General features: G+C 49.0%; 1 protein-coding gene across 2 annotated transcripts in view; it reads right to left on the minus strand.

The window, feature by feature from the left end:
- The window catches only part of Slc24a4 (solute carrier family 24 member 4), a 132,600-nt gene that overhangs the window by 35,242 nt on the left and 85,221 nt on the right, over window positions 1-12,137 (minus strand). For both annotated transcript variants that reach the window (XM_038337416.1, XM_038337415.1), the window contains exons 4-8: window positions 9,478-9,552; window positions 6,484-6,568; window positions 5,791-5,894; window positions 4,992-5,066; window positions 1,632-1,657 (exon numbers count right to left, since the gene is read on the minus strand). In XM_038337416.1, the coding sequence (XP_038193344.1) occupies window positions 1,632-1,657; window positions 4,992-5,066; window positions 5,791-5,894; window positions 6,484-6,568; window positions 9,478-9,552 (365 nt within the window). The remainder of the gene's footprint in view (window positions 1-1,631; window positions 1,658-4,991; window positions 5,067-5,790; window positions 5,895-6,483; window positions 6,569-9,477; window positions 9,553-12,137) is intronic.

The following is a 12,137-nucleotide window of genomic DNA, read 5'->3' on the forward strand; positions in this document are numbered from 1 at the left end:
GGTTTGGGTCTTCTCAATCATAGCAGTCTAGAGGACTAAGGAGAGCCCCACCCCCAGCTGTCACCCCCAGATGCTAAATCCCATGGCCTTAGCCTTAAGAGAACCTAGGCCCACTCTAGAGTCTTGTCAGGGACCAGAGAGGCTATGGGAACAGGGAGACACAATCCCTGGGAAAGGGACATGGTGGGGCACAGAAGCCTTTTGAGCCATCTACCAGATATAGTGTGGTATTGTCTTTCTGGAACATTCTTCTACTGCTGTCTTGTAGATATAACCCAACCCCACAAACTATTGTGAGGAGAGTGGGGTTGCATCTGTGATTGCACACTTGAGAAGCTACACAGTTTCTGCTTCTCTGGACAATGTGCTGAAGCCTTTGCATACTGGGCTTGGCCAGTCGTTCTGAGAGCTCATTCCTTGCTAACATGCAATTCATGAACCAGAAATGGACCTACAGATCATCTCAGTACAACCCATCCTAGTCCATCCACAGCTGAAGGCATGAGACCAGGTATGGCCTTTAACCAGGGCTCTCTAGGTGCTGGGCATGACGTCACTCTTGTCAAGCAATTGCTGTTCTCAGTGGTCATCTGAGTGTGTTCTCAAAAGTTGCTACCTGCAGGTGCAGATTCTTGACGATGCCAATGACCAGGCAATTGTGTGGCATATGAACTGAGATGCCAACATACCCCAGGGAGTAGGGAGAAGAATCAGCGTATTCCTTAGAAGTTTGTACTTCATGAATCTCAATTTAAGAAAGTCAGTTCCAAAAATAAAAAAAGAAAGTTAACTCCTGTTAAGTATCACAAGTATTTTCTTCTAAAAATTACTTTTAAAAATGTGCTTGTTTTGATGTGACTGTGTATGGTATATGTGTCTGGACATGTGCATATGTACACACGAGTGCACACTTATATACATGTGGTATGTGGAGCCCAGAGGTCAATACTGGGGAGCTTCTCCCAGTCATTCTCCACCTTGTTGTTTGAGACAGGGTCTCTTACTCTAACTGAAGTGCACTGATTTGGGCAGACAGGATGGCAGAGCGACCCTGGGGATTCTCCTGCCTCTCCCCGCAGTGTTGGAATTAGGATGTATGTCCCTACACCTGGCTTTTTATGTGGATGCTGGGGAACTGAACTCAGGCCCTCACTGCTTGTGAGGCAGGCATTTGTCAGCTTCTTGATTTTTGTAGTAAAACCTCTACATTCCCTGAGTTTGATTCCTCTAACAGTCACAAGGGAGGGGTCTGATGACACACCTTTGTCTCGGTGGCATCTGGGACCCTGTTCCTCCCTCACTGCCTCGCCAGGGCACCTCTGAGACCTCTTCCTCCCAGAAACAAACCCATGACCAAATCTTTTCTCCCTCTTGCTTATCTTTGTGTGAAGTAGGGTTGCCCTCGTTAGTTTAGTTTTATGTGTATCTTGATAGCAGCCGGGCAGGAACCTTGGGGGAAACGATTCTGTCATTCTAATAGGACAAAAACAAGGCTGCTGGGAATGACAGCCCCATCACTTTCATACACCAGCAAATCTATGCTTGCAAAACTAAATCTGAAAATGATTTGTCAACCCAGCATACATAGATACTGGCACTTAGCAACAACAAGAAAACGGTTAAAAACTTACCACACAATTTCCTCGTCGTATATGAACTGGAAAAGCAAAGGAAACAAAGGGATACACTGATTACAAAAGAAACAGAGTCCAGGCCTGGATCTAACACACACTGGCCTTTGATCTCTCTATTTCCTAGTCGCTCCACCGTGGAACCTATGGCAGCTCTGAAATGGTCGTAATGGGAACCGACTGTAACTCCGAGATGCTCACTGGCTCAGTGTCGTCATCCCAAGTGAGGCAGCCTATGTTTTATTATCGCCTAGGTAGTCGCTGGGGTAGACCTGACAGGAGCTTCCCCTGCTATGAGAATAAAGTTGCTAAAATTGGAGAGAATTCAGGGAAGACAGCTATACACCTGTGCCTACATGTATATCACACATGTGTGTGGCCTAGGGGCTTGTTTTCTTGAAAACAAAGAGTAACCCCTTTTGGAATTCCAAGGTCCAGCTGTTTAAACGAAGGCAGGGTGAGTGTGTGGAGGGGTATCTGGTAGAGGACAATGATAAAATTCAACACATAGGCTAATCTTAAGTGCCAACTTGCCTGGCTTCAGGGGTACCCAGGTACTTTGCAGAATAGTATTGCTGGTGTATCCGTGAGGGCGTTCGTGAAAGGGACTGGCATTAGAATCAGTGGACTGAGAAGGAAGGAGCTAGCCTTCCTCACTATGGGTGGACACCACCAGAGGAAAATGGCCAGAGGACGGCAAATACGACTCCATTCCTTCTCCTTCCACGTTTAGCCTTTTAACTCTATAACTTATGCCAGTGTTGCCATGGTCTCTCAAGCATTCGGCCCAGGACTGGGCTATGTTACTGAGCTCCCTGGGTCCTAGCTTGCAGGTGGCATGATCTAAGACCACTTGAGCTCATTCCCCGAAGCATTTCCATCTATCCATTCATCCGCCCTTCCATCCATCAGACCATCTACCCATCTCTCAGTCTATCAATCACATCTGCCTATCACTTCATCTACCAGCCTCCTATTGGTTCTTTTTGTTTTTCTGTACATCCCACATAACATGCATCCCACCCAGCATCTCTGGGACAAGACACACGTGAAGGATGCTCTGTGGCCAAGGGAAGGGGTGGACTCTACAGCTCAGTGTAGGAAGAGGTGGCAGGGATGCTTCCAACAACCTGACCATGGAAACAAAAGGGTCCCTATATATGGTACCAGAAGAGGCTAGGGGCTATTGTTTGGACTTGGGTCTCCTGTCTGTGGCAATGGGCAGAACATACAGGCACTGCCTTAGGAAGTCACTTCAAGCTCCCTAGCCAGACATCATTGGGAGCCTTTTGGACCCACAGTTCTGAGGAAGGCCACGCAACAGAGGGAGAATCTGAGATGCTTTTACAGGGACATTTTTAGCTTATAGAGCTCAAAGGAGGGCTACTGGCATTTACAGGCAATGACAGGAAGAATGTGAGGAGGACAAGAGGCGGAGACAGTTCTACACCGTGAAGCTTTCTTCGCACATGGGATGAGAAACAGATACTAGACAAAATATATAGTGAACATGTTACAACAAATACTCAGGCAGCAGAAAAACAGTGACCTTGACTTTATTGTACAAGCTCAAGCGTTTAAAGTGAATACTTAATTCACACCCAGGGAAATTTACTCTTAGGAAGACTGAAGAGTCTTCCTTGGCCATTTTAGAGTTTTATGAGGAATAATTCATTATCTGGGAAATCACTTCAAGTGGGCAGAGGGGCACCACCCTGGGGTCAAGCCCCAAACGCTGGCACCAGCCTGCCTTTGCAGAGGAGGGCTGGCAGTTTCTGGACCAGCAACAGATGACGTCATTGGATATTCCAGTGACTTACTGCCAAAATGATTACCAACAGAATGCCAGTCTCTTATGAGCTATTTTTATTGCCCATTTATGGTATGTTCAGGGTACTGTGGATTTATTATTTTTTTTTTTGAGATTTCACATAGGTATCTTGTTTCCCCTAGCCATGCCATTTTCTGAGTGTGGTGGGTAGTTTCTGAGCTGGCCTCAGTTGTCCCAATGATCACCTACGCCCCCTCTGAGCATGGGGGTGGTGCTCACTTGCTGCTGGCCATTTCTAAGGTGGAAGGCACAGCCCTTCTGTAACCTGACCTCCTCACCTCTTCTGTGAGGGCACAGCTACCCTGTGGGATGGCCTGGTCGGCCTTGGTGTCAGCTGACAGCCACTACAGTGTTCCTGAAGAGGGGGCTCAGCTGACTGTGTGTCCTGAGACCCTTCTCTTCCTAGTTCAGCCACCCCCCCCCCCAGATTTCTCACTTACAGCATCAGTGCTCGCTGTCTTAAGCTGGTAGGTTTGGGGTTTGTTTTGACAGCATCTCACTAGATAACAGCCAAGACTGGCCTGGGACTCACATTCCTCTTGCTGTAGCTTCCCAGGTGCCATACCTCTGGCCCTTGACTGCAGGTGCACCCTACCCATGCCCAGCTTTGGAGAAATTTTGTTACAAAGCAGTAGATAATGAATATAAGGGTAGTCATACTCTTGGGTCTGGACAGATAGAAACGGTCACACATTTCCTTGAAATCCAACATGTCACAGGCATCTGTCCTCCTGCAGCACTGCAGAGATCAGCATTGTTCCCCTATGGATGTCACACACTTGATAGTGTGCTTCACTGTATGGACCACAATGTCACCCCAGCTCTTGCGGCCTGGGGGGCACAGTCCACACTAACAGACCCCAGGGTCCTCTTTTGGCTCCTCTGCCTTTTCACCCCTTCTCTTGTCCTGGGCTCCCAGCTGCCCGCTGTGATAGTTTTGAGGAGGCCTCTCCCCCACTCTGCAGTATCACAGAACCCAGACACTGGCTTCTTATTATTTACTGTGCACTACTGCACACAGGCCCTTTCCTGCACATGCTGGGCTGGCCCACAACCACAGAGCTGCCTCTTCTCATTTCTATAGCTTTCAATTCGAGATACGGTCCTTCCAAACTGCTGAAGATGGTCTTGACCACGTCCTTCAGCCACAGTCTCCTGAGTATTTAGGTTTATTGCTCAACCTGAAACCTGCTTCCTAGAAGTGGTCTGAAGATACAGGGTTGGAAGGGCCTCATGTGGGTCCATGCTTGAACTTCCATTGAAGATTTTGTTTCGTGCAAGGCTTTTAAGCATCAAAATGGTCCTGGATCTAATCCCATTATGCAGGGATCAAGGCTGAGGTCTTTAGAGAGGAAGGCACAGTGTGAGAAGTGGGGTGAGGGGCCAATGTGAGCACAGAGAGGGGGTCAACACATTCCACCGTCGGTGCTGCAACCTCTCCTGCCATAGGGTCAAGAACAGGCAAGCGGGTACCTGTGCCTTCATGGGGCCCTGACCACCCAACACTTGGGGTGTGAGGGCTGACTCACCGCTATGAGCACGACGACAGAGAGTGTGTAGTACACAGAGTCACGGCACACAGCCCACCACGTCAACCGCACCACCTGCCAGGTCAGAGAGGAGTCATCAGCTGCTGTTGCCGAGAGGCTGGGACCAGGCCAGCTGCCCAGAGAGAGGGAGGATGGGCCTAGGGGTGCCGCCTCAGCTACTGCTAGCTTTTGGCTACCACTGGTGATGGCAACGGAACCCAAGTCAAGTTTTCAGGTGTGGGGAAGCCAGAAAGTGGGGGTGGCCAGGCACATTTCAAAGCAAGAGCTGGCCATTACGGTAGACACACGTGTGTGTGATGGCCTATCAGCTGCCTACCTCTGCCACCCTGAGCAGGGTAGGGCCTTGCCATGATCTTCCGCTGTGAGACAAGCCTAACACTCTCTGAGACTCTGACCTTGTGTCAAATGGGTTCTGACCACAGCTAGCCTTGTGTCTGTAGAGGATGCAAGCAGCCCAGATGGCTCCAAGACCTCACTCCAATCACGGTCCAAGGAGATCCTTCTTAAACAGCTGTTGCTATTGCCTGAAAATGCCCACCATAAACTGGCCAGGTTCCCGAACATGGCTCTAGCCTTTCAGGTTCGCAAGCCATTAGAAGGGAAGGAGTGCCAAGGCCAGTGTATAGGGGAGGACACGGGTTGGGAGGAGAGCGTAGATAAGTGACATGACCAGCCTCACCAGGGTGTCCCCATTGTTACCCCAACTATCTCAGGAGATGCTCACTCCCATCCTACAGGGACTGGTTCAGCTGGCAAAGAAAAAAACAACTCCACTGACCTGTCCAGCAAAGAGTCCACACACTCCAATGATGCATAGGATGTTGAACACAGCAGAGCCTACAATTGTCCCCACACCAACATCTCCGTGGGTGATAAACACACCTGAAATAAGAAAGTGGTAATGGCCAAGCCACAGTGGAACCCTGGGAACCTGAGCCTCCCATGCACATATGTTTTGCAATTAAGTCATATTAAGTGTATCATCATCATGATCATCATTATCATATGTATGGTGTGTGCATGTGTGTGTGTGTGTGTGTGTATGTGTGTGTGTGTGTGTGTAAAATGATACATGTGTGGCAGTCAGAGGACAGTTTTCAGTAGTGGGCTCTCTCTTTGGGTTTAGGGGACTGAATTCAAGCCTTCAGGTTTGTATGCCAGGAACTTTTACTGGCTGAGCCATCTCAACCAAAACCCGTGTTTTTAAATAACTTTATTGAGACATAATTAGCATAACTAGCAATGCAGTCCAGCAGTTTGGCAGATCCTCAAAATTTTACAACAAAGGTTATAGTCTAATTTTAGAATATTTTTCATCTCATAAGAGGCCCAGTACCCATCAGAACCCCAAACTCTAAGAAATCACTTGTCTACTCCCTGCCCCTCTGACGCCTTAGGTTTACAGGTGGGGGAAATTGAGTCTCAGAGCTGGCTCTCTCTGCACTGTGTCCTAGCTGCCTGGGGTCCTTACCGATGACAGAAGCAAACAGCTCTGGTGTCGAGCTTCCAGCAGCCATGAAGGTGGCACCAGCCACATCTTCACTCAGATGAAGTTTCTGAAACAGAGAGGACACAGGCAACTGGGGTGTGGCAAGGGTGGGGTAGACACAGTCGCTGGGCTGGCTGGCAGCAGAAAGCTCCCAGTGGCATCATGCTGGTCTGAGCCCAGCTCCGCAACCATAGCCTCTCCTCCCAAAGCACACACCCTATGCCCTCTGCCAAACTTCAACTTCCCTTTCCCACCTGACCCATCTGTTTTCTCTTCCTTCTCTACACTCCCGGATTGCTGCTGTCCATAACTCTTGAGAAAGTCTGCCCGCATCTCCGGGGCCAGCCACACCCTCTCAGACCCCATCTGTTTAATCCTAGTTAAAACAGATTCTGTGATGAGGGTTTGCAGTACACACACTCACCTTCTCCTCTGGACCATGAAGGTAGAGCTAGCGTTTGCCACCTCTGGGTCCCTAGAGGTCAGGACAAGGTGGAGTATGCAGTGGTACAGAGCGAGAGTCTGGAAACTATCCTGAGGCTGTGGGATCTGAACCCCAATACATGCCTGGTTCCTACATTCTGGATGTTTCTCTGTGGCAAACCTAGCACCCAGACAGTCTCTCAGACATCCAGAGGGTCTGTCCCCAGGACAAGGATAGGAGCTTTTTGTATGAACCCATGCTGCTCAGCAAGGCCATGTTTCAGCCATGGAGGCCCAACTTCTGATCCAAAATGGAAGACAGGGGACCCCTAGGTAGCCCTAGGTGGTCTGGGCTCTTGAGCCCTGCAGGAAGGTTGGGGTCAGTCCCACTACAGAAGGGTCAGAGCTCTGGGCTCAACACAGGCTAGGGACATAGCACTGCTCCCCACATCCACCCACTTCAATGCCGCCAATGGGAAAAGTCTGCAGTGGAGGCAGGCGCCCCACCAAGCATCTGCAGTCACTTCCCGCAGGATCGAGGCCATGCTGCCTGCTGTCCCTTCAGCTCCTGGCCTTGGCCTGCACCATTCTTCCTAGAACCCTTTCCCCTCTGCTTGCTGAAATACTCCCTACCTCCCCAGCCTGGACAAACATCACCTCCTCTAAGTAGCCTTCCTAGGCCTCTCCCCAGCAGTGACATTCCCTCCCTCTAGCTCCTTGCTATCAAAGGCCCTTAAAGGAAGACTAAGACCAGCACCCTTATTCATCCCTCGGTCCTTATGGCCACAGACAACCCTAACAGCACCTGGTGCCCTCAAAGTTTGCAGCCCTATCCTATTTCCTTGGAAAATACCCAAGAGAGTAAAAAGGCTCCAACCCTACTGCTATGGTTTTCCAAAGCTGTCGCCTAGGAGGGGTGTGGATCTGTACTCAGTAGACATTAGTCTGATACAAGGTATTTCCCAAAAGACTCCTGGCTTAAAGACTTGGTTCCCAGTGCAACAATGTTCAGAGCTGGGCTTTGAGAAGTGGCTGGATCCCATGGGCCCTGGCCTCATCAGTGGATCTGGATTAAGCCACCGATGGAGTCAAAGTTTTGATGCTATTATCTGAAGGCACTGGAAACTTTTGGAGGTGGGACCTATAGAAAAAAAGTGGGTCACTAGGAGTGTGTTCTTGGGGTGGTGATTTGTCTTCAACATCCATCTCTCTTTGTCTCTTTTTCTGGCCACCATGAGGGGAGCAGCTTTGTTCTATCAACACCCTCTCTCCCATGGTGTCTGTCCCAGCACAGCCTAGAAACAATGTAGCTAGCCAGCGTGTACTTAAACCCCTGTCATCATGAGTTAAGTAAGTGTATTCTTCCTCAAATTATGACGTCAGCTGTCTTGTCAGAGAAAAAGATCAAACTCACATTAAGTTAGGGGCCATGGCTACATGTTTCCTAGGTGTGGGCAGCTTTCAGCCAAAGAACCCGTGTAGGGACCACTGTCCCCCAACCTCTATCCTTAGGGTTCTGAGATTAAAAACTCTCTGCACTAATCTCTCATGCTCCATGTGGGCAAGTCAGGGAAGGGGAAACCCGGAGCTCTTCTTCAAGCTCACAATTTGGGGGACCCAGGTTCTAAAGCAGCCATTCCTTACTGTGTGGTGACACACTACTCCCTGGTTGTGCCCAGAAACAAGCTGAACTGAAGGAAGGTATCTGTCTCTAAGAGCCATCTGTCCCCACCCTGACAATATGGCTGCAAAGAGCTGGGAGACTTCATAAGATGAGGGGTGGCAATCCCCAAGGGGCTGCACATGGTAAGCACTGAGAACAAAAGGTTTTTTCCCTACTAGATTAGAAGCTTACAAGAAAGGCAGACCACAGAGGGAGCCTGGGGTCTTGTGTAAGGGAAAGGGAAAATGAATAAGCAAAATAGCTGGAGGGAGAACACGGTGTAAATGGGGACAGAGAGGACGCCTGTCACCATGGCTTAGTGTTTGCCCAGGGGAGCACTTAGGCAACCCAGGACCTCTCTGGGACTGCCATCTATGGTTTGTGGGAAATGTGCCAATGCAGTCAGTCCCAGGCTTGCCTGTTCCCTGGCTAGCCAGATTTGACTCACACGTTATGACTTCTAGAACGGAGGTTCTCAACCTGTGGGTTGCAACCCCTCTGGGGTCCCCTATCAGATATTTACATTACGATTCATAACAGTAGCAGAATTATAGTCATGGAGTGGCAGCAAAAAGAATTTTATGGTTGGAGGGGTCACCGCAATATGAGGAGCTGTACTAAAGCATCAGAACATTAGGAAGGCTGAGAACCACTGCCCCTAGGGTTTAATGGCTGGAGGGTGACTTCACAGAGCCCATGGATCCTGCTGAGCTTCAGAACAGGATGTCATCACTGACACTGACCTAGTGCAGCACTAGGTGGCTGTAGGGTGGTCTTTTCTGCCAGAGTGCTTTTTGTCCTAGCCCAGCCTTCCTGTCCTTGTCAGCTACATGACAGGCACTCCTAGTCACCCAGGGCTTTGTGGAGGGGTCCAGGTCCTTTCCACGTACCTCACAGATCTTCTCAAGGGAGGGGACAAAGAAGTCATCACACACGATGGCCAGGGCGTAGAACATGTAGAGAGCCTGCGAAGGGAAAGCTGGTTTCAGTGACGGCTGCGGGCAGAAGCACAGATGGAGAGCCCCAGCAACCAAGAATTGTCCTCTCCCTATCCTCCCTGATAGACAAGGGATCCGAGGCCTAGCATGGGGAAACAGAGTGCTGAACAGCAGACTGTCATAAATTCAGGCCACACGGGCCTGTGCTTTCTGCCACTGTTGTCACAGAGTAAGAGATCCAGATCTGGAGCTGGGAAGGATGGCACATGCCTACAGTTTCAGCCTTTAGGAAGCTAAGGTAGGAAGATAGCAAGTTCTAGGCCAGCCTGGGCTACATAGTGAGATCATATTTCAAAAAAAAAATAGAAGAGAGGAGCTGGGAAGATGGCTCAGTTGACAAAGTGCCTGCTGTTTACACATAAGGAGCTGAGCCTAGATCCACAGCACCCCTGGGTGCAGTGGGACATGCCTGGAACCCCAGCTCTGGGGAGGTGGAAACAGGAGAATTCTCAGAGCTTGCTGAACAACCAGTCTAGCTGAATTGCAAAGCCCAGGTTTGGTGAGAGAAGCTATTTCAAAAAGCAGGTTGAAACCCAATTGAGCAAAACACCAGATATAGAACTCTGGCCTCCATAAGCATGTATGTGCACATGTATACATGTATACATAAACACATACATACCACACAAGAGAGAGAGATGGATCTCATTTGAATGTAAAGGGGAGAAAGGGAGAGAGAGGGAGAGACCCACTAACACACACACACACACACACACACACACACACGCACACACGAAGTGGGGGAGGGAGGGAGTCATATTTTAGCCTCTGTAGGACAACTAGTCTCTGCTATATACTACTACTTTTGCACTTATAAAACCAAAACAGCCCTGGAATGGGCGTGCACGTGTTCTAATAAAACTTTATTCATAAAAATCAAATAATGGTCTGTGTTCTGTCCTCCAGTCTTAGCTTGGTAATTACTACTTTGAAGGGTTCTTGCCAAATTCCTGAGGTACTGATTCTCAGGTTCAACCATAAAGGTTTCGTTTGTGGGGCAGGGCCACAGAACTATGGGGAAAACCTGCCAAATTTACATCTCCTAGTAAAAGGGGATAGCATGTGAATGCCAGGATGTCTGAAAGATAATAACCCCATCCTAGAAATAATATGCAGGCTCACAGTTCAAAATCTGCCCACAACCCCCATTCTAGCCACTGCTTTCATTAGTGGTTTTTCATGCCAGTCACAACTCCTTCGTCATCTTCTGGCCCTTGTTCTCCACCAGAGAATTAAATTACCTCTAGAAAAAAGCTAGTGGTTCTGAGTTTAAATTTATAAGCAGACAGTAGTGGGCAGCCCAATTGCTGAGCAGGAGGAAATTTGCTGGGGCTGATTTGAAGCAAAAAGAAGCTGACCGTGACCAGCCTCACTTTCTGGCAACCATTCAGCAGAGTCTTCTGTTGGTTTCCACGGGCCAGAAAGCATTTTAGGCTCTAGAGACCATGTACCCTGATGCAGCTTTTCAGTCCTGCCACGGGAGCTCAAAAGCACCCACAGAAGCCTGGCAGCTGTGGTGCTCACCTGTAATCCCAGCACTTGGGAGCGAGAGGCAGGTGGATCTCTGTGAGTTGGAGGCCGCCTCAGAGAGCACAGCAATGAACGGAGTGGCTGTCTTCTAATAAAGAACTTTACCTAATAGGGGCTGGGGCTGTAGCTCATCTAGTAGACTGCTTGCCTAGTATACACAAAGTCAGAGGTTTACCTCAGTACCACGTAAATTGGACAAGGCGGCACACACCTATAATCCCAGCACTTGGGAGATGCATGTGGGAGGGTGGGTGGGTTGGGAGAGTGGATCAGAAGTTTTTGGTCATCCTCAGCTATACAGTAGGTTTGAGGCCACCCTGGATATAGGTGATGCTATCTCAAATAAATGAACACATACATAAACAAGCGAACAAATCTTTGCAAAAATAGGCAGGGAGCCGAAATCTGACTTGAGCTAGGGTCTGTCCTATCCAAGAACAGCAATCTACGCTGTGGGCTTGACTTTCTCAATTCCTATTTAAGTTGCTATTGCTTTATTGTTTGCCATTAGAGTTTGTCTGACCACAGAGAGGAGGGGTCTGTGGCCAGCCACCCCAAGTGGGCAGGGTCTCATTTGAATGTAAAGGGGGAACAAGAAATGTGGCGAGGAGAATGGCAAGCAAACACAGGAGCCACGGCAGCAAGCACTTACAGAGGACCCGCGTACCATGTCCGGTGCGGTTGACATCTAGTCTGATGCAGGGCCATCACCCCTGTTTTATCAAACTAGAAAGTGAGGCACAGGAAATGAACCATGTGCTTGTGCTGGGAGTGGAGACACTAGGTGACACTGGACACAGTCACCTGACACTTAAGAAAAGAGTCTTTTGGGACAAGATAGCCTAATGTCTATTCTCTTCCCAAGTTGTTGCAAGGAGTAAATAAGAACTCAGACACTCCATGGCAGTGGGTCTTAACCTGTGGGGAGTAACCCTCTTGGGGGTTACATATCAGATCTTTACATTACGAGTCACAACAGTAGCAAGATTACAGTTATGAAGCGGCAACAAAATAATCTTATG

The sequence above is a fragment of the Arvicola amphibius genome, chromosome 7, assembly GCF_903992535.2.
Source record: "Arvicola amphibius chromosome 7, mArvAmp1.2, whole genome shotgun sequence".
Classification (NCBI taxonomy): Eukaryota; Metazoa; Chordata; class Mammalia; order Rodentia; family Cricetidae; genus Arvicola; species Arvicola amphibius.